General features: G+C 39.2%; 2 protein-coding genes across 11 annotated transcripts in view; one reads left to right on the forward strand and one right to left on the reverse strand.

The window, feature by feature from the left end:
• CACNA1C (calcium voltage-gated channel subunit alpha1 C) overlaps positions 1–22583 on the reverse strand; it is a 754651-nt gene that overhangs the window by 715297 nt on the left and 16771 nt on the right.
• DCP1B (decapping mRNA 1B) overlaps positions 1757–22583 on the forward strand; it is a 71216-nt gene continuing 50389 nt past the window's right edge. For 6 of the 10 annotated variants that reach the window (XR_008663166.1, XR_008663167.1, XR_008663168.1 and 3 more), the window contains exons 1-3: positions 1758–1977; positions 8551–8591; positions 13386–13513. Coding sequence is in view for 7 of the 10 variants with exons in the window: in XM_055315409.1 (XP_055171384.1) it covers positions 1828–1977; positions 8551–8591; positions 13386–13513 (319 nt within the window). In the remaining 3 variants the exon portion in view is untranslated. Of the gene's footprint in view, positions 1978–6031; positions 6195–8550; positions 8592–13385; positions 13514–22583 lie in introns of all 10 variants that reach the window. The other 4 variants (XM_055315406.1, XM_055315408.1, XM_055315405.1 and 1 more) reach the window with 4 other exon arrangements.

Raw genomic sequence — 22583 nt, forward strand, 5'->3', positions numbered from 1 at the left:
CCCCAAGACTCAAAGGCAAATTCCTTTACAAAAGAAATGTTAAACGTTTGCTAAAAATTTTTAACAAAAATGTACATCCAGTTATGCAAGTATCAGACCGACAACATTCTCGAAGGTTTAAAGACCAAATCCCTCATCACAGACTTTCAAAACGCCGACCGATCTCACCAGAAAAGACTTCAAGTACCGCGAAGCTGTCCAACTCCCGGTAGTGGATATGTGTTCCCTAGGCTTCCATTTCTCACTTGAAAGCTCAAAAATTATCATTGTCGGGGATCCCTGGGTGGCGCAGCGGTTTGGCGCCTGCCTTTGGCCCAGGGCGCGATCCTGGAGACCCGGGATCGAATCCCACATCGGGCTTCCGGTGCATGGAGCCTGCTTCTCCCTCTGCCTGTGTCTCTGCCTCTCTCTCTCTCTCTCTCTGTGACTATCATAAATAAATAAAAATTAAAAAAAAAAATTATCATTGTCAACAATAATTGCTCCTGTTTTCCTGGAAGTGACAGATGCATGTTATTTATTTTTGAAAAAATGTCTATCGAATACCTGTCTGAATAACCATGGTCCGTCCATCTTTCTTTCAAGTAAGAAGAGTGTGCCATGAATATAAAAATAAATACTGGGATCCCTGGGTGGCGCAGCGGTTTGGCACCTGCCTTTGGCCCAGGGCGCGATCCTGGAGACCCGGGATCGAATCCCACGTCGGGCTCCCGGTGCATGGAGCCTGCTTCTCCCTCTGCCTATGTCTCTGCCTCTCTCTCTCTCTCTCTCTCTCTCTGTGTGTGTGTGTGACTAACGTAAATAAATAAAAATAAATAAAATAAATAAATACTACTTCAGCTTGCACCTCGAGCACAGCAGCATTTTCCTAGAGACAAATATATGGTACTCCCGCACGCAGCACGTGTGCTTTGCACACACTTTTTATTTCTTCAGACAGGATTTAAAAAGTGTGGGCGCCTGGGTGGTTGAGCCCCTCGCTCTCGGTTTCCCCTGGGGTAGTGACCTCAGGGTGAAGAGATGGGAGCAGGGCCTGCCCCCTGCCCGCTGCATGGGGGGCGCTTCAGTCTACCCCACCCCGCCCCTCCCCACTCCCCTGCACGCTCTCTTAGAAATAATTAATCTTTTAAGAGTGAACCAAACAGTTGGACTCTAATGAAATCAAGGATTTTTGCTACTTCACCGAGGACACCCTCAAGTGACCCCGGCTTTTAGTGTCGTGCCCTGCCCGCCCTGATCCACTCTGACACCTGTACTGTCACTCACCATTGGTGCCTCTGTCAACACGGTGAGAGAGGCAAATACAGCTCAGCATTGTCATCAAAGTGGTTTTGGCCTGGCAGGGCCCTGAGAGGGTCTCGGGAATTCCCGGGGGTTCGAGAACCAGGGTGTCTGTGCCTAGAGAAATCACAGCGCCCTTTCCCTTCCGTTATTAATTGCTTAGGCTTATTTGTCATTGGAGGTTTGATCCCTGATCAAAGACAAGACATGCCGAGGCGTCCAACGCATCCGAGAGGGGCGCCCTGCCGCGCCCGCTGCCCCAAGGCCCACAGAGGAAGAAGGCGGCCTCGGGGAGGGGAGCCGGATTCAGCCCTCCAGCCGCGGCCGGCGGTCGCCCCCTGCGACGATCGTCGGGGGCGGGGTTGCGGCCATCGACTAGTGCTGCCTTGCGCGTGTCGCGGCGGTGGGGGCGGGGGCGGCTGGAGAAGGAAGGCCTCCCGGCCCTGCGGCCGCCGCGCGGTTTCGGGGCCGAGGCGGCTCGCTCGTTCTGCGATCTACTGAGAGTGGCTTCCGACAGCCCTGGCCGCTGTCGGGGAGGGAGGGAAGATGGCGGCCGTGGCGGCTGGCGGCCTGGTGGGGAAGGGGCGCGACATCAGCCTGGCGGCCCTGCAGCGCCACGACCCCTATATCAACCGCATCGTGGACGTGGCCAGCCAGGTGGCTCTGTACACCTTCGGCCATCGGGCCAACGAGTGGGTGCGTGCGGACGCGCCGGGGCCGTGCCGCAGGGCGAGGGTGGGGACACAGATGGTCGGCCCCGGGGCCCCGGGGCCCCGGGACCGAGGGAGGCGGCGGGGGAGACGCTGCCGCCACGGAGGGCTGGAGGTGGGCGGAGACGGACGGCGGCGGAGGGCGGTGGCCGAAGTCGTGGCCGCTGGTCCCCGGGCCGGGGCCCTGCGGGAGAGGGCGGCCGCTCTGGGGAGCCACCCGCCCTTGGAGAAAGCCCTAAGTTCCGACGACGCCCCGTGGGGAGAGCGAGCGTTCGGGGCGGGCCCGGGGGCCGAGGGCGCGGGGCTGGCGCGCCGAGGCCGGAGGGGGGACGGGCTCGGAAGGAGTGTGGAGCCGCGAGAAGCCGCGAGAAGCCGCAGCCGCAGCCGCAGCCGCAGCCGGGCGACGCGGGGAGCCGTGCTGTAGGGAGGCGGGGGCTCGGCTGGGCCAGAGGGACGGCGGAAGGGCGGACAGTGGGAGGCCGAGCGGGGTGGGGGTGGGGCTGGGCCTCGCCAAGGCGGGCGCGCGCAGCCTGCCCAGAGCGAGACGCGCCTGGGGTCCAGGGCACTTCTCAAAGCAGAAACCCGGTAAACAGCAATGGAATGAAATTTAACCTCCTCACGGTTACAGGGGGTAGGAGCCCGAAACGCTTGAATCCCGCTGCGTGTGGTTCTGTAGCCCACCCACTTGATTGCAGACAGATGTGATTTTTCTTTTCCTCGTACGATTTTGTCCCAAATAATGATCCGTGCATTATATGACCATCCATCATTTTAAAATAAGTTAGACAACAGTATAGAGAACTGAGCGTGAATGAATGGATTTCAGGGGATTTTTTTAAAATATATATTCCAAGACATCAAGGTTCAATCCAGGGAAACATGCATTTTGAGCAGATCCATATTTTTTTTGACGTCTGCATGCATTTGCATAGCCTCCTTACTGCTAGCGCACATCTTGAGCAGTCTGTGATAAAAAAAATTCACCTGAAAGTCATTAACAAAAGTAAAAAGATTTAAAAGGAGGTCCTAAAAAGGTCCCAATAAAAATTAAATATTTATATTTAAATATTTTAAATATAAAAGGAGAACAGTTTTGCCCTAAGTTCTTAAGTGAGGAGATTCGCTGGGACGGAGTAAGGAATTCGGGTCTGTACTCTAGGTCGTCCGCAAAAAAGGAAAGCAGGGAGACCTCTTTAATCACCATCTGTAATAGAAAGTATACCACTTGGTCAGGAGAGAGGTTATTTCCCCCTGATTTTAGGGGGAATTTGTCACCTGGGTCTTTATATGTATAAAGGACATTGAACAGTGTCCTAGACAATCTCATCAATGGGAGTTTAGAAAAAAATACGAAGATGTGATACATAGTGCATTGCTATTATATTGCTCTATAACAAAATGCCAAAGACTTAACCTGTCAGTTCTGTCAAGGCAATTTTGTAGGAGAGAAAGGATCTCCGTGAGCCTACTTGTCAGTAAGATTAGAGTCTGGAGAATCTTGAGAAATTGTTAACGTGCAGAGGAAACCATTCCTTTTGGAAAACAATTGTCTCCCATAGGCTTTTGACGGGAAATCTGTGATAGATCCCTGTTAAAATAGTTACAAAGGTTTATTAGATAGCCAGTGAAGTCCTTCTAAAGCCTCATCAAAAGACAGGAGTGTCACAATGCATTATTTACAGGAGTTATGTTTTCCTGCTTCCTCAGCTTGTTGCCTTCAGACAGGGCATAATTCATTCAGTAAAAGGTCATTCTTTCAAAGTACTAATCTTCAAGGCTGTGGTAGCCAGAAGAAAGAGACCTAGTTCAGAGGTAGAGCAGTTGCTCAGGGTAAGCAGTTTGTCACCACTGTCTCCATATGTCATCACTCAGGGCCTCTGGACTGGAGCCTTTTGAACATAAACCTACTGAAAGTATAAAGAACATTCTTGAGATTGGAGGTGAAAGTATATGCAAGAAAGCAGATAGGAGGTAAGGGAAGGAAATTCTTACTACACTGAAATAGATGAAGAATGACTTCAGGCATTTAGAGCAGGAGGTATTAGAAATGAAGGGTAGACAGAAAGTGAGGTGCTTGAAGGAAAGATGAAGAAAAATAATGTCATGACTGGAATCAGAATTTTAGAGCTAGAACTACTTCTCATTATCTGAAAAGACTGCTCCCCCCAAATACCCAATTGTCGTTTGAAGAATATATTTTCACCTTTCAGTCCTTGGAGTCGTGGCTCGTAGCTAGTTTTGATTTTGTCTCCAAGGAACATTTGGCAGTTATCTGACCGAAATTTGTGGTTGTCACACCAAGAGGGAACATGTTACTGGCATCCAAAGGATAAGCCAGGGATGCTGCTAAATGTCCTACACACAGGACAAGCCCCCATGACAAAGATTTATCTGGCCCCAAATATCAAAAGTGCTGAGCTTGAGAAACTGCCTTAGAATGACTATTATGTTTCTAGCTAGTGTTTTCTAAGTTTTGTGTGTATTGAAATCATTTGGAGTTTTTTTTTATTTTTTTTAATTTTTATTTATTTATGATAGTCACAGAGAGATAGAGAGAGGCAGAGACATAGGCAGAGGGAGAAGCAGGTTCCATGCACCGGGAGCCCGACGTGGGATTCGATCCCGGGTCTCCAGGATCGCGCCCTGGGCCAAAGGCAAGCGCCAAACCGCTGCGCCACCCAGGGATCCCTCATATGGAGTTTTAAAAAGTATAACCTTCCAGATTAAAATCTCCTTTTGTACAGGCATTTGCTATATGTTAAAGGCTCATAGGTGACTTAGATGCTACATGCGTGATTGAGAGAGACAGATTTATGGGGATAAATGGAGACCTACTTTTTCATTATATTAACATAGATAATTAGTAATGTGGAGAGTGCTTTGGGTGGTTTCAAAGGTGTTAAATACTGTGCCAAGTCACAGTAATTGGCCAACTGGCACAATTTTGTGTTCCATCTTATTTTAAATTTTGAACTGCTTAATTTTTTAATACATGTTAGATTTTATAATAGAGAGTAAAAGTAAATCATTAAATTGTACTTTTAAAATTTTAGCTAAAATTCCCCAGAACTATAAACTATAATTATTTAACGTAGAGGTCTTTGCCTAGAGAGGACCTAAGGACCAAATAAAATCTTGTTTTAACTATACTCCAGAACCCCAACCCTGGGCTTGGCCCAGAAAGAAGAAAAAAAAAAAATCTGTTTATCCTTGGATAACTCTGGAGGGACTAGGAAAATACATGAAATTGAGCCATTTCAGCCTTGATAGATCAGAATGTACATTTCCAAAGCCCTTTTTGTCCAGGTATAATAGAGTACTTAAAATCATGTTTTTAAACATGAAACATTAAAAAATGTTTTTTTGGGGGCAGCCCGGGTGGCTCAGCGGTTTAGTGCAGCCTTCTGCCCAGGGCCTGATCCTGATCCTGGAGACCTGGGATGGAGTCCCATATCAGGCTCCCTGCATGGAGCCTGCCTCTTCCTCTGCCTGTGTCTCTGCCTCTGTCTCTCTCTCTCTCTCTCTCACTCTCTCTTTCTCTCATGAATAAATAAATAAAATCTTTTTAAAAAATTTTTTCTTAGATATATGGGGTTTTTTTTCAAAGATTTTATTTATTTGTTCATGAGAGACAGAGAGAGAGAGAGAGGCAGAGACACAGGCAAAGGGAGAAGCAGGCTCCTTGCAGGGATCCCAGGACTCCAGGATCACACCCTGAGCCAAAGGCAGATAGATGCTCAACCGCTGAGCCACCCAGGTGTCCCTGAAATATGTTTTTTAAATCAAAAGATTCTAGGCTGGTTGCCTCTTTTCAGCAAAGAATCTGAGAGAATAATAGTTAGTCCAGTAAGACCTGGCAAGAACTCTACTCCAGGTATTCATAATGAAGATTTAAGAAATCCTGATACACTTCAATGCTGATGACAGTGCTCATGGTGGGCAATATACAGAGTGGATTTTGTTTGGTGCAGACTTTCCTAGTTAAGGGTCTGGATCCCAAGGAAAACTCTCCAAAACTGTTGCATATGTTCATTCTACAGGGAGACCAGGTCTGGTATTGGGCTGTGGAAGTCGCCTCTAGTCAGTGAGGGGGAATTTCAAACTTTTTAAGGACGCGTTGCAATTGAAGAGGGCCACAAATTCTTTAACAGTCTTTCAATCAAGAGGTGGGGTCCATTACCTTGAGGCACCGTGCTAAATGAAGTAAGTCAGACAAAGACATACTGATATTGTTTGATCTCACTAATTTGTGGAATCAAAAAAATTGCCTGTTACAAGTTGGAAAAAAGTTTCAGGAGAAACATGAACATGCTTTTAACATTTCTGATTCTGGATTTTTCCTTTTCTTTTTCTTTTTCTTTTTTTTTTGATTCTGGATTTTTCAAAACTAAAATTGGGCATTAAGATTTTTTTTTTTTTAAGAAAAGGTAATTTCCGTTACTACTTCATGGAGGAAAAAGGGAAACAAGTCAAAAGCTGTTAGCTTTATATGTGCTTATCTATAGAAACATCCTGATTTGGATCACTAAGATGAAACAGTCTAAGGTCAAATACTGGAAGACATGAAAGTGTTTTGGCCTTGCAGCAAGTGGTCCTTGCAATGCATATAGATAGGTTCTTGTCTAGTTCCTTAACCTGTATTTCTGTTTCAGCTTCTTATCAATGTAACAAATAATACAAATATTTAATTTTTACGCATTTATTCTTAAAGACTCTGTGGACTGTAAATACTTGCCAACTGTACCAATTCGACTTTAGGAATGCCACAAATTTTTAGACCGTTTGGGTAGTATTGATTGTTCTGTAGTGGCCATTTTCTTAGTGATTAATATTGTGGCATTTTAGGTAACCCTTAGCGCTTAAAGTGCACCCAGGATATAGATTTCTCAACAGATAAGAATTAACTATGTTTGTTTACACAAGGAAAGATAATAATGTTTTGGTATCTTTTTTTTTTTTTTTCATTTTGACTTTGCATTTTTCAAAGCATACTGGAAGAGGGCCACATTTGAGAAGTAAGACTGTTTTTCACAATACACTGAAGTTATTATATGAACTTGATAATAAATCCAGTTTAAGGATGATCTCTAACTTTCGTACCTATGTTTATATATTAGAGAAAAGACTAAAATTGTTTTAACTGCTATAAACTATTTTTAATTGCATATTCTATTTTTTTAACGAGGATTAAAATTCTTATTACTAAGTAATTGACTCTTAATATCCATTTGCTCTTTAAAAAGTGTTTGGTGATGTTTGATATAATTTGGGACATAGCGTATTTTGATTTTACTACTCCTAGTACAGTTCTTTGGGCAGAGAATATGTTCCTGAACTAAGGCAGCAGTTTTCACATAGCATACATCAGAATGAGCTGACAGCTTAAAGAATATGAGGTGGGCCCAGAATTTGAGTCAGTAGATCTGGGAGAAGCCCAAGAATTTGCATTTTTATCAAGATCCCAGGTGATGCTGATACTGCTGGTGTGGGGACCATACCTTAACACCCACTGAAGTGAGGTGACCAAGAAAATTGCTGAAATTACATGAGCATATGAGAGAATCATGCTTCCAATGTTTTATGTGCCTTTAAAAAAAGTATCATTTAGTATTAGGCCGTTGTTCTTAAAGAGTGTATTTTTCCCCAAAACTACAGAGTACTTAAATTTTGAATGATTTTAGTAATAGATATTAATAGTAAAATATTAGGAGGTTAAGTAGAATGCTGAAATTAAACCATATAAGTAGCAAAAGTACCTTTTAAATTCTAAATTATAATAATCTGATTAATAATTAAAACAAAACATTTTCTTTAGTATGCATGGTACTGACAAACGTTTTCATCAGGGCCTGGGCTCCTGTCTTCAGAGATATGGAAGAGAGCCTTTCCATATGAACAGAAATGATAGTATATCACCTTCACTTTATCATTTAAACAGTTTCTCTCAGGTAGATTTCTTGAGTTCTGGCTTATTAATGCTTCTAACCTGATTTTAGAGATCTGGATTAGACTCTAAATATTTCACACCACGTTGGTGATTAATTTGTCTGAAAACTACAGCATCATTGTTCTCTCCTGTGTTGTAGTCAAAGTAGGGTTATTGGCAGATCATCTGCTCTCCTGGGTGACAGGAAATGGCAAGAGAAAATAAACTCAGAAAATAGGGATAATGAAATGCGGACACCAATGACTTCTGCAGCTTGCCACATACGCAGGTCACAGGGTAGAAGAAAAGGCAGCGCACTTATCATCTCCTCTTTCAAAGGAAATCCGTGGAGTGTGTTTTTGTATCTCTTTAGCCAGAGATGTGATGCTGTCCCTGTTTTAGTAAAGGGCGATAATGATGGTTTATTTCATAAATGACAGAAGGAGAATGGCTGCTTCCTCCTGCTTAATCAGCAGAACCGTAACAATGCTGAGAACCTGTTCTCCTTTCCCTAAGAATAACCCCTCATGTTACAGGTATTTGGCCTTACTTGAAACTGAATGTTCTCTAACCTCTGAAGTTAAGATTAATGAAGAGAATATACATATTTTGCTGTTTTGTTTTTGTTTTTAGGAAAAGACTGATGTAGAAGGAACCTTATTTGTTTACACAAGGTAAGAGTATTTTACTTTTCCGAAGAAATTACAGTCTTTGAAAGAATATTTTAACTCAATTGTGTCACTCTTCTTCCAAATGTAGTTTTATTTCAAAGAGAAGAAAAAAAAAAAAAAAACACCTGAATCTTAGTTTGAAGTTATTAGTGAATATAAGGAAGGGAATACTAAGTAATGTCACCTGGTATAGTGTGAGGACTACTAATTTAAGAATGTAATTTTTTTTAACATTTTATTTATTCATGAGAGACAGAGATGACAGAGACCCTGGCAGAGCGAGAAGCAGGCTTCCTGCGGGGACTCTAATGTGGGACTCTATCCCAGGACCTCAGGATCATGACCTGAGCCAAAGGCAGATGCTCAACCACTGAGCCACCCAGACATTCCCCCAGAGTTTAAGATCTAATATTGATGAACTTAAATCTTTGTGTTCTTTTAAAAATAGTATTAAATATATTCTTTGGAAAAAGGTTTTTATTGGTCACCTCCCCACGCCTCTGCCTTTGACTCTTTAAAGAAGTATGCTCCAAAATTAAAGGTGTCTTTGAGTCCTTCATTATATAGTTAATAGAATATATTTCAGGATAGATTTAATAAATTCATGTTTTTAATCATTTGCATCAGAAATTGTTAATATCACATAAACACACAGAGACACATAGTATGTATATTGTCTTAATAGTTAAACATTTTATTCACATAAGCATTCACATAAACTGTCCATTATTGTCAGTGGGAGGATGAAGATAAAATACGAAGTCCTAGCAAAAACCCTTCTAGAGCTAAGAGCTTCATTGGGGAGGTAGAAAATGCACACACGCACACACATATATATGTTTTACACGTTGGCATTTAAAGATTAAACCCTCCCCCAAAATAAATAAAAACTATAAAAATAAAGATAAACCCCAAAATACAGATAGCCTATCCTCAGTACCATTTGATAGGTGATAAGCAATGGATGGGCTGCTATGATTATGGAAGGCTTTATAGAATTGTTGAGTCTTGAGTAGACCTCAGGAATAAGGTAGCACTTAACTTGCATAAAGGAGAGGGAAGGCCTGTCTCAACAGGAGGAATGGCAGAAACTGAGGCATAGAACCCAGTGTGGTAAAGAGACTAAGGAAAATGACTTTTGGCTACAGAGAGTTTATTTTGGTTTATATCAGTTAGAAGACAGTATGAAAGAGATTTTGCTGGCTTGGAATCAGACCAAGGATTTTGAAATCTATCTTCTTAGCAGTAGGGAGTCACTGAAGGTTTATGAACAGGGAAGAATAGAGTGATGGCAAAATATGTGGGGAAAGTCAGTGTCTTAGCATTATGAGGATGCACTGGTTCTAGAACAAGTTGGAGTTAGAGAAGACATCGAGAAGATTATTGCAGTGGAGTAGATAAGAGATGATGGAAGTGTGGACTAGAATGGTGGAAGTTGAGGTTGAAAAAATTTCTTGAAAGATTGCACATTTAGAAGGCATGACGAGGGATACCTGGGTGGCTCAGCGGTTAAGCGTCTGCCTTTGGCTTAGGGTGTGATCCAAGGCCCCTGGGGTTGAGTCCCACATCAGGCTCCCTGCGTGGAGCCTGCTTCTCCCTCTGCCTGTGTCTCTGCATATCTCCCTCTATTCTCTCTCTCTCTCTCTCTCTCTCTCTCTCTCTCTCTCTTTCTCCCCCTCTCTCTCTTTTTCTCTCTTTCTCTGTCTCTCATGAATAAATAAATCTTAAAAAAAAAAAAAGAAAGCATGGTAAAATTTTTTAAAATCTAAGAATTTGAAATAGAAGACAAAGAATGACAGAATCATGAGCAAAATGGAAAGGCAGGAAGTGGAGAATCTGGTTTGAAGGTAATTTTATTTTGAAATCATGATTTTAGAGTGATGGCAGGGCATTGAAATGAGATGCTGGGAGCCTCAGCATCTGACAGGTCAGGGATGGAGATACAGAGCTTGGACTCATCTGCCTTAAACTGGTTGTTGAAGCCATGAGAGAACAAGCATTCTCTGAAGGAGAAGAAAGTGATGAGGGCTGGTGGTTGAGTTTTAGGGGCCCAGAGATACAGAGAGGAGTTAGCCGTACAGATAGAAGCAAAACAAGAACGTTGTGGAGAGGCACAGTGCAAGAATGGCAGAAGAGTGCAGAGTTGGAGGCAGAACCCACAGTGGGGGTGGAAAGAAAGGAACAAATGAGCAAGGCCTTCGGAGTAGGTAGAGGAGGCTGGCTTATTCACAGTTTCAGAAAAGTGGTGGGAGTGCGTAAGAGCCATGGCTACTTTAGTTTACACTGTGTTCTAAAGCATTCCAAAATCACCAGAGCATACCACCAAGTGAGTATATGCTACTCTTGAGAATTTTGAAGTGTGAAAAGAAAACCAAATGGATGAACTCTGACCTATACCAAGCGTACACACACACACTCCGTGCATTTCTCATTCACTTCTTACAGCTCTACTACTGTTTTGAGAAGTGAAAGATGTATTAATATACACAGATGATTTGTTTTAGGGATTTTTAGTAGGCCCTCTCTCTCTTTTTTTCTTTTTTTGGCTGCAGAAGATTAACAAATTATACAAGAATTTTCTCTTTTGTACTCAAACCAAATACAAGTTTGCATTTTCAAGTATTTTTTAATATACTCTGAGTTCTAAATGGAGCTGTCAGTTAAACCATTAGGTTTAACTCATTCCCTGTTCCTTAATCTCTTCCCCAAATCTGACTCCTCAAGAGTCAGATTTTCCCATCTCCCCCTTCCTGGGGGATGGACCAATCACCCCACCATCAGATGGATGCCAGATTGTAGCACGTTGGTCTTTCCTCAATAGAGAATAACAAATGCTCATAAAAGTCAGAAGGGATGGGATCCCTGGGTGGCGCAGCGGTTTGGCGCCTGCCTTTGGCCCAGGGCGCGATCCTGGAGACCCGGGATCGAATCCCATGTCGGGCTCCCGGTGCATGGAGCCTGCTTCTGCCTGTGTCTCTGCCTCTCTCTCTCTCTCTGTATGACTATCATAAATAAATAATAAAAAAAATTTAAAAAAAAAAGTCAGAAGGGAGCTTTTAGTACAGGTAATGGAGCTGCTGGTGATAATATTTTGACTTGTGTTATGGATATTGCTTTAGAGGAACTGGCACATTCATCCCCTGAGCCTATTTTATAAATTATGAGATGGTATAGTAACTGTACTATTGGAGAGGTGAGGTCCTGTTGTGATAATGAAACCCTTGAAGAATCAAATTCTGATTCTGAATAAAAACACCTAATCCCATTTTAAAAATTATTTCTTTTCTTTATTTCCTCCCATGGCTTGCTTTCTGTAATACAGAGTTCATAGAGACACCCACTGGTGATTTTTGAACTTGACACTTTCAGAGGACCCTCTCTCAGAGATCTTGGGAACTCTTTTTTTCATTCTTTCTTGGAATTTATTTTTTTTTTAAATTTTTTTTAACTTATTTATTTATTTATTTATTTATTTATTTATTTATTTATTTATTTATTTATTTATTTATTTATTTATGATAGTCACAGAGAGAGAGAGAGAGGCAGAGACACACAGGCAGAGGGAGAAGCAGGCTCCATGCACCGGGAGCCCGATGTGGGACTCGATCCCGGGTCTCCAGGATCGCGCCCTGGGCCAAAGGCAGGCACCAAACCACTGTACCACCCAGGGATCCCCTCTTTCTTGGAATTTAAATTGAAATGATTATCACAGTTATTTCTAGTATGGATTATTTGCACACCACCACTTTACCTTTCTATAAAATGTTAGGCAAGGATTGCCTTCCATCAGTTTTAAAATTGGAAGTCTCAAAAGAAAACTCCGTAAGTAGTACTGTTGATGAATTTTACTTCTTTAGTGGCATCAAATGGTTAAGGTGAAGTAAGACTAAAATGTAAACACTTTTTCTCCCTGTTGCTCAGAACATTTCTGTGGGTTGGTTACCCTGCTGCCCTAGTTTAAAGTAAATAAATGAATTCTGCTTGGTTTAGTTTCAGCATAGAAGCATTTGGTGTTTCATTTGTCACCAGAAGTTGCACAGTTGTATTACTATATGGCTGTCACCCAAGAGTAGACAAATGCACATGTAGTTGTTAGAGTTACACTCTGTGTAATTTGGGCTCTTTCTGCCTGTCAGAGTAGGCACTGAAGGCATTCAGTGAAATTAAAAATAAAAAGTCACTAAATGACACATTTTTACAGAAAAAAAACTCTTATAGTAGTTTATCAGGTGGTTTCCTTTATATTGAAGAAAACAAAATAACTGCTTCTTGCATTAAATTCTACAGTCAAATTTTAATTATATCTCATTCTAGGTTCGTTGACCAGAGTGGCATCATTTCTCCAAGAAATTTTACAACTGCAATTTCAAACCAACACTAACATTTTCTATGAAAAATTTCTTCCTATGATCATGATGTGCACTCTATATTAACTATCAAGATTCTTTCAAAGTATCCATGAGTAATTTTTTTAAGTGATTATTTTTTCTGCATTAAAGGAGTTTACAACCTAGGTGGGGAAGCAAGATAGCTGTACACACATAGCTAAATAAGTAGGATTTGATTTTGCCCAAGGAACAGGAGTGGCAGTCATGCTGTTTGTACTACAAGTAGTACATGAATTAGCATATGTCAGTCCTATTAGCCAGTAGTAAAGAGTCAGTGCTTTATATGTGTGCAGTCTGCTTGAACAAAGCTCTCTATACAGATCAAAAAGTTGAGAAACACTTTCGAATAGTATTTCTACTGAAAGTGGACTCCTGTTGAATAATTTGTCTTTTGATATCCTCCCTACAGGTCTGCTTCTCCAAAGCATGGATTCACCATTATGAATAGGTTGAGCATGGAAAACAGGACAGAACCCATTACTAAAGACCTGGATTTCCAGCTCCAAGACCCTTTCCTTCTCTACAGAAATGCCAGATGTGAGTCTTTCTTAATGCATTGAATAGTTTTATTTCTGCAGTTTGGCTAAGTGTTTAAAACTGTATAGTAGATGTCTTTGTGTTTGTGTTCGTTATCAGTGACGACTCATAGGGTCATCAGTTAGCTCGGGAAATGCATGTCCAATGAGGGAATAGCTTCTTCCTTGTGAAAGTTTAAATGAAAACCATGTGAATATGATGATGTAAGTATTTGAGCCCTTACAAATAGCTTCTTCTGTCGCTAGACCTGTTTGTAGTGTGAACCCATGAGAGATTTTAAATCTCAGTAGGGCTGAGTGAGGCAAATCTTTGGTCAGGAAACTCCAGAGGAGTAGACCTTTAGGCGGTACTACAAATACAGAATTAATGATTCAGCTAGTGGCATTTTTTCCTTGTATATCACTTCTGACTAAGCATCCTGATAGAATATTGGAAGGAGAGGGCCAGTATTCTAGAATTGCCATCTTTTGAATACATAGTAAATGAAAAACCGAAGTCCAAAGAGTTTTGGTCATTACGGATTTTGTAACACTTTGTAATGTTGAAGTTATATTAGGTAACTAAATGGTCCTTGTCTGATTCAAAATGAGTAGCAATCACCTATCCAATATTCTCTCTCCATTTTACTCTTGTAATTATCTGACCACTTGTGTTGGACTACTGGGCAGCCCAGAGAAAAATTGCTGAAAAATGCATGAACTGCAGGAGCATCTCCATACACAGAAAAACGAGACCATACCTAAATATAAATTGTAGGTGTATGCACATGCTCCGTGCTTTGTGCATAACTTTCAGAAAGACCTGGCAGTTAAATGTTTTCCATACATTTTTCACCTTTGCTTTTGAGATCAAAATACAAGAATTTGCCAACTGTATACTATTCAGTGTAATTTTAATAATGAATATAATGCAAATATTAATGTTTTAACTGCAGTGAATTGTTTTGAAATAAATGTAGCATTTTAATTTAATTATATTCACATATAATCAGTTTGCCATGTTAGGTGGTCATCTGTTATTTAAAGAATACAGTTCTTTGAGAAAAAATGCCATTAAAACTGTGACGTGACATCAGTGTTAAGTCCTGTGAAATGAAAAATTTAGTAATATAAAGAAATATTTTATTCTTTACTCCTATTTCTTTGCTAGGAGTGTAGTTAAATCAATTGTAGCTAATAGTTACTTGAATTATTTGTGTGCTTATAGTTATGTCTGTTTTATTTCTTTTAGATTATTAGATTCTGGGACAAATTAGTATATAATTCAAATACTAATAATATAATCACAAAAATAAATATAAAATAAATGAATATTAGTGATTTATAAGAGTCATGTTTGGTTGTTCTTATTTTGGATAAATACTTGGCCTAGTTAGTATAGATAATATTTTATTTTAAATTCTTATCACAGTATTATATATCACATACTATATCAAAAATATAAAAATACAGACTCTTTAATGTAGTTGATTTAAAAAAATAACTTTCCTAAGTCCCACAGGGTTTATGTGGTAGGAAATACACTGTTTGGTTGTAATAAACATATCAAGCCTTACCTTGGCTCTAGGCCTCTGCTGGTAGCTTCTGATGGCAAGTGGCCATGGAGCCCTGGATATGTAGCCAGTCTGAACTGAGCTGTGCTGTGAGTAAAATACACATTGATTTGCAAAGACTTATAGTACACAAATAAGGATTAAGGAAAGCTCTCATTAATAATTTTATATTGATTTATCTGTTGAAATGATAATATTTTGAATCTATTGAGTTAAATAAAATGTATTATTAAATAATTTCACCTGCTTCTTTTAATTTTTTATTTAAAATTATGTGTGTGGCTCACATTGTGGTTCACATTATATTTCCATTGAACAGCATTGTCCTAGGCATTTTAATTTATTTTACTGTATTTCATAATCACAACTTTGTAGGGCAGACATTTCACTGTCATTTTGCAGATGAGAAAAGTGAGGCTCAATGAGATGATAGATCTGAGAGAAACCCATAAATTCTGCTTTTTTTTGTTTTTGTTTTTGTTTTGTTTTTTTTTGCTTCTACACCCCCTGTACTGTTCTCTATACTATTGAACATGAATGCAAATTGAAGACAGCCTTTTGGATGCATAACAAAATATTTCTATAAGAAAGAAGTGAAATTAGTTGAACAGCAAAGAATGGAGGAGATTGGATCCATTTACCTTTCTGGGCTTATTTGCTTTTTATTTTCCCCTTAATATCTGATACTAATTACCTTTGTAGCCATAGTCTTTGGTTTTAGTGTATTTGTAAAAGCCCTTTCGGTCTCTGCCATCAAAGGTTCACAGAAGACTTTACCCCGGTTGCTTTCAGGGTCTCAGATACCTCTCAAATGTGTCTAAAGAATTCAAATATTTTATGTAATAATCCTATATGGTTTACATATTCTCTAATAACATACAGATTGTCCTTTGAACAGTGAAGCCAGCTTCACCTAAGAATGGTTTTTAAGACACTACTCCTCAAGACCTTTATAATCAAGAATCTCTGTATAGTCTTGGCATTTCACTTTGGCCTAGGTATGTCATAGGCCATATTTGGACAGATAGAGTTGATTTAGGTTTGTGGTGAGTTTTCTCATGGGGTGCTTTAGAGTCAGTAAGTTAAAAAAAAAAAAAAAAAAAAAAAAAAGAATACCTAGAGAGGCAATTATCCCTGTCCTAGAGGGGATGAATTTAGAAAAGCAAAATCAAAGAATAAAAATCTTAAAATTTCTTCATTTAATTAAAAAAAATGATGTTTATAAATAAGTAACTTTGAATTTTGACCAAGCACAAAACATACGGTTTTATTACATTAAAGGATTTATAGTTTTTAAACTTGGCTGTACTAGGGTTTGACCTATATAAGCTTTAAAAGTAAGACAGCTGTTAATTAAGGGCAGAAATTCATTTATTCAGCAAACATTTACTGAATGAGCATTTACTGTCTGCCAGGCACTATATGGGTTATTTAACTCATAACTTTTTCTTGGAAATGTTGTTATTCTTGTTTAATAAATGAGGAAGCTGAGATTAAAGAGATTGAAGTCTTGAAGTCATTTACCAGGGTCCATGACAATTTTGAGGTAGAAATAGCATTTGAATTGAGAAAGCCTAACTTTTTTAAAAGCCCAGGCCCAAGCAGTGAAATTTCTAACACATATGAATGATGCATTTGTCTTTGCGTCTTAATGATGCATTTATCTTTTAAGAAATACTTAGTCTTTTTATTGCACACTCAAAAGTTTAAAAAGCAAGTTTATTTTTTTAAGTTGAGAATCTCTTGTATCTCAGTTATTAGAGAGAATATCAAAAACTAATGTAACCAAAAAGCTGAATTTGACCATTTCTTTTCTAGTATAGTCCTTTGTTTAGCAACTAAAGACCATTTAGTTGTAAGTTACAGACAGCCGAGGCACGTAGATTTCAGAATTAGACAACATGTTGATTAGAATGAAATTTTTTTAAGCTGCTTGATTTCATTGCAGACATAAGCCTGGAGCTTAGAGGAAATGATAAAAGGCAAAATCAAGATATTTAAGATCAAAGTTGTTTCAGAAACTCCTCCTCAGTTTTAAAGTGAATTTACCATATTGGATAGTTTTATATTCAGAAAGAAATACAATTTAAATCCTTTATTAACATTTGTAGGATCTGGGGAAAACTATAAATAATGGAATGTGGTACACTAAATGAAAATAATTACAGACAGTCCTCGTCTTTCAAATAGGCCATTTTTAAGTAATTTGTTGGTGGACTCCGGTTAAACGTGGCATATTGAACACATTCCTATGGTTTTCCTAAAACTGTTGAAATGACAATAAACGAATAGGGATGCCCGGGTGGCTCAGTGGTTCAGCGCCTGCCTTTGGCCCAGGGCATGATCCTGGAGTCCCGGGATTGAGTCCCGCACTGGGCTCCCTGCATGGAGTCTGCTTCTCCCTCTGCCTGTGTCTCTACCTCTCTCTCTCTCTCTCTCTCTGTGTGTGTGTCTTTTATGAATAAATTAGTAAAATCTTTTTAAAAAAAATAATAAGTGAATAAAAAGATACATAAACCCACAGAGGTGGAGGATGCATTTCATGAAAAAGATGGAATAAATAAGAAAGAGGAAGATATGCTATGATAGCTTTATTAATTTATTAACTTTGTCTCCCTACAGAATATTATATATCTCTGCTCTGTTGATGTCAGACTTGACTACATGATTTGATTCCTCCCCCCACTGACCCACCCTTCAGGGAAGATATATAGTGTCCCTGTTGAACTCAAGCATGGTCATGTGAGTTGCTTTGGCCAGTAAAATGTGTGTAGATGTGGTTTGTGTCACTTCTGAGCAGGTACTTTAAGAACTAGTTCATGATTCACCATGTTTCTTTTCCTTCTTCTGTGATGACCAGCAGTGTTCTAGGCAGAGGCTGCTCTGTCAGCCTCAGTCCTAGAATGAAAATAACATGGCACAGAGGAAAAAATGACCCATGATGGACATGTAATGTGTACAAGAAATAAATCTTACTCATTGAAAGCCATTGGGATTTTGAGGATCATCTGTTACTGAAGCATAATTTGGCCTGCTATGACTGATACATAAGCCATCCAGGAAAAGGGGGATCCAAACACTGGATGGAGGTTAAGGAATTCTGAGAACAATGGTAAAGAGGAATCCCATAATGACCCCTGTGCAACCAAAGATCAGTCAGTCTAAATTAAAGTATAAGGATAAAGGGCTTGGGAAGGGTATCCAATAAAAACTTTACAAATAATACTTTGAGTCTTGGCACATTTCCAGTTTCTTGTTAAGAAAGTTTGATGATGCTATAGAAACAGAAAACTAAGAGAGGGAGGGATAAGTCCCAACAAAAGGCAATTCTTAATTCCTGGGAAAACAAAATATTGTAAAAGAAAGGTGATATAATCATAGTACACTATATGGCTCTGCAGATTATAATAATTATAAATGCAGGGGATCCCTGGATGGTTCAGTGGCTTAGTGCCTGCCTTCGGCCCAGGGCATGTTCCTGGAGTCCCAGGATCGAGTCCCACATCGGGCTCCCTGCTTGGAGCCTGCTTCTCCCTCTGCCTGTGACTCTGCCTCTCTCTCTCTGTGTGTCTCTCATGAATAAATAAATAAAATCTTTAAAAAAAAATAAATTATAAATGCAGAATATAAAGAGTTTTATACTTATATTAGAAGGATGAAGGAGAGTGTGTGTTTGTATTGTAAAGAAGCTAAATCTTTTTCAATGACCTTTAAAAAAAATCAGGAAGTAGTGTATATACAATATATAGAAAAAGAAGTTTAAATGCCAGAAGAAATGTTCGATGAGAAATAAATGGAGAGCAGTAATCAGGAATGTAATGGTTAGAGAAGAGGTCTGCTATTTGTTATTATAAGCCTTATAGTATATGACTATTTAAATTATGTACATGTATTATTTTGATAATTAAAAATTTTTAAATTGGACATCAATACATAAAAACAATATTTTAGTTGGTGATTAGGTTTCTGAGTCAACTCACAAGAGTCTTTGTAGCCCATTGTACACATACTGAAGAGTAGCACGCTAACCTTATAATGATACACATGTGAAATATAGCATTAGCATGTATAGCATTTCTGTAGGAAAATTCACTCGAGTAAAACTTACCTATATCCCCAAAAGTATAACTTCCTTAGCTACAGGGCAGAGGTCTTGTAGTGCTCATTTGTATGAACAAATTATTTGTAAGGGTAAGTATGCATATAAATTATATTTTCGCATGTTTGGTAATAATAAAGTAAGCTGAAGCTTTCTCAGACAATTGCTAAGTCCTAGTTCAGTAGTGGTTCTGCTATTCTCTCCTTTCCCTTCCCACATCCATTCCAGTTCAGACTTTTCATTACCTGTTAGTTAGGAGTATTTTTTAACTCCTTATAACAAAAAGGGATTAAGCTTCCAGCACCAGCCAAAGTACAGTAAGTTCACTATCAGACATCTCTCCCACTGTTTAGAACTAAAAGTTCTAAATACAAAAAGCAACTAAGTGAAGATTCTGAAAGTAAGTAACAGGCATATTGGGAAAGGAAATCAAAAACTGAAGAACAACCAGTATGGTGGTGAATTTCTGGATTTTAATCTTCTGTCCTGATGGCGACTCAAGAGTGGGCCATGTTGCAAAACTACGGGCAAGAACAACAAAAACTAAGAGGAAACTCCTCTTTTTAGTTCGGGAACTGGAAAAATAGACTTCTGTGAACTACAAAGCATGAAAAAGAATCTCCCTCTTTCCCCCTTTTCTCTCTCCTAGCCCTACCCTGAAGCCAGTTGCAGTGCAAAGCTGAACTGCCACTGGGGCAGTGATGATGGTGGCACAGTCACCTAAAGATCCCAAGAAACTGCCTATCTCTGCCACAGTAACTGGAAACCAGGGCCCCTGTGGTCTAAAGACTTAGTGGGGGTTAGGGGAGGGATGGTGGTGGTGATTCCTATTATACATTTTAATCTCTTTCTTTTGCTTCACCCTGTGAGCAGCCCAGACTATGCAGACTGCCTGGCTGCAATAAGCTAAAACTCTGAGAGACATCCTGACTATAGCCAGAGGTCTAGGAAAAAGGGCCTGAGAGTTGGGGAGATTCTAGAGGAGAAAGCTGAATAAGAGCTCCTAATTCTGATTATGAACTGACACAAGTCCTGGTCTTACCTGTGAGATTCACGTACATGTAACAAAGACAAACATAGCAAAGGCTTTGATAACTCACCTCCAATATAAACCACCATCCTAAGTGGTATATATGTAAGGCAAGCACAATTTTGAAATGGAACTGACATGGGAACCATTTCCCACAAAAGGCAAGAGAGAACTTCCTATCTAAACCTAAATGAGGGGATCCCTGGGTGGTGCAGCAGTTTAGCGCCTGCCTTTGGCCCAGGGCGCAATCCTGGAGACCTGGGATCGAGTCCCACGTCGGGCTCCCGGTGCATGGAGCCTGCTTCTCCCTCTGCCTATGTCTCTGCCTCTCTCTCTCTGTGTGACTATCATAAGTAAATAAAAATTAAAAAAAAAAATCTTAAAAAAAATAAAAATAAACCTAAATGAGTTGGACACCTTCTCAAACAAAATAAACATTCTCTGGGGGTGGTTTTAAGAGTGCTTGGAGTCTCACAACATAGCCAAAATGTTGGATATTTGGTATAATCCAAAATTGCTAATCATATAAAGAAGCAGGAAAATCTGATCAACTCTCAGGGGGAAAGCCAATTAATAGATGGCTACCCTGAGATGATCTAGATTTTGGAATTATAAGAAAGTGGCTTTAAGACAGTTGTTATAACTATGTTCCATGAAGTAAAACTGGATACTCTTAAAATGAATGTAAAGAGAAGGGGGATCCCTGGGTGGCTCAGCGGTTAGGCGCCTGCCTTTGACCCAGGGTGCGATCTTGGAGTCCCGGGATCAAGTCCCACTTCGGGCTCCTGGCATGGAGCCTGCTTCTCATTCCTCCTGTGTCTCTGCCTCTCTCTCTATCATAAATAAATAAATAAATCTTTTAAAAAAATGAATGTAAAGAGAAATTCTCTGCAGAGAAATAGGCATGAAAAGAACCAAATGAATAATTTGGAACTAAATAATCCAGTATTCACTGGATGACCTTAATGGCAGAATACAGATGACAGAGGAACAAAGAGTCAGCAAACTCAGAGAGATCAGTAGAAATTATCCACCCTGAAGAATATAGAGGAAACAGATCAAAACAGAACAAACAAATACAGCAACCTGTAGAACAATATCAAATCTGAATTTGTGTCATTGGAGTACAATAAAAGGAGAAAAAGACTTGTTTAGAATTTAAGAAATAATGACTAAAATTTTTCCAGTCTTAGTGAGACACGAATATATGCAGTCAAGAAACTCACAAACCCCAAACAGGATAACCCAAAGAAAACCATGCCTCTTAAACATCATAATGAAACTGCCAAAAAACTGATTTTAAAAAAAATCATGAAAGCAACCAGTGGAAAATGATACATATGGAGGAAAAATGTTTTGAATGACTACAGATTTCTCTTCAGAAACCATAAAGCCCAGAAGACAGTGGAGCAATATTTCAAAGTGCTGAAGTTAAAAGAACTGTCAACTTAGAATTCTATCTCCAATGAAAATATTCCTTGAGAATTAAGGTGAAATTAGGCATCCTCAGATAATAGAAAATTTTAAAAGAATTGTCAGCTGATCTGCTCTAAAAATAAATGCTAAAAGTTCTTCAGACTGAAGGGAAATTATGCCAAAGGGGAAGTTGGAACTGCAGGGTGCCTTAAGAAGAATAACATAAATAGTGTGTGTGTGTGTGTGTGTGTGTGTGTGTGTGTGTGTGTGAAATTAGTATAATGTATATATGTACATATATACATATACGTACATATATGCACACATACACACTAATAGTATATATTTATAATATACTATATAACACGCTATACTAGTTACTAATATAATTATGCTATACTAGTTACTAATATACTCTTAGTGTGTATATATATATTTTATATATATACTATTTTATGTACATATATGTATTAATTTTCCTCCTTTCAAGATCTTTAATGCACAGGATTATTGAAAATGAAAGTTGTAATGTCAGGGGGGTTAATATATGTAGATGTGATTTCTATGACAACTATAATATAAAGAGGGAGAGTAGGGGGACCTATATAATTATAAAGCATTTACATTTACTTGAAGTAGTAAAATGAAAACTGTAATGAGTGTGAAGTTAGGTATCTATATTGTGATTCCTAAAGCAACCACTAAAAAAAAAAAAAAAGAAAATACAGAGAAATATAGATACCAATAGATAAAATAGAATACTAAAAACATTTCAAATAATACATAATTAGGCAAGAAATGAGTTAACAGCAGAGCCAAACATAAGAAAGACAAACAAAACAGTAGATCTAAATCTAACCATATTAGGTACATTAAATGTAAATGGCCTAAACATACCAATTAAAAGACAGAGATTGTCAGATTGGATAAAAAAAATCATGACCCAACAATATACTGTTTATTTAAAAATCCA

This window comes from Nyctereutes procyonoides, unplaced genomic scaffold (genome assembly GCF_905146905.1).
Source record: "Nyctereutes procyonoides isolate TBG_1078 unplaced genomic scaffold, NYPRO_anot_genome, whole genome shotgun sequence".
NCBI classification, from domain to species: domain Eukaryota; kingdom Metazoa; phylum Chordata; class Mammalia; order Carnivora; family Canidae; genus Nyctereutes; species Nyctereutes procyonoides.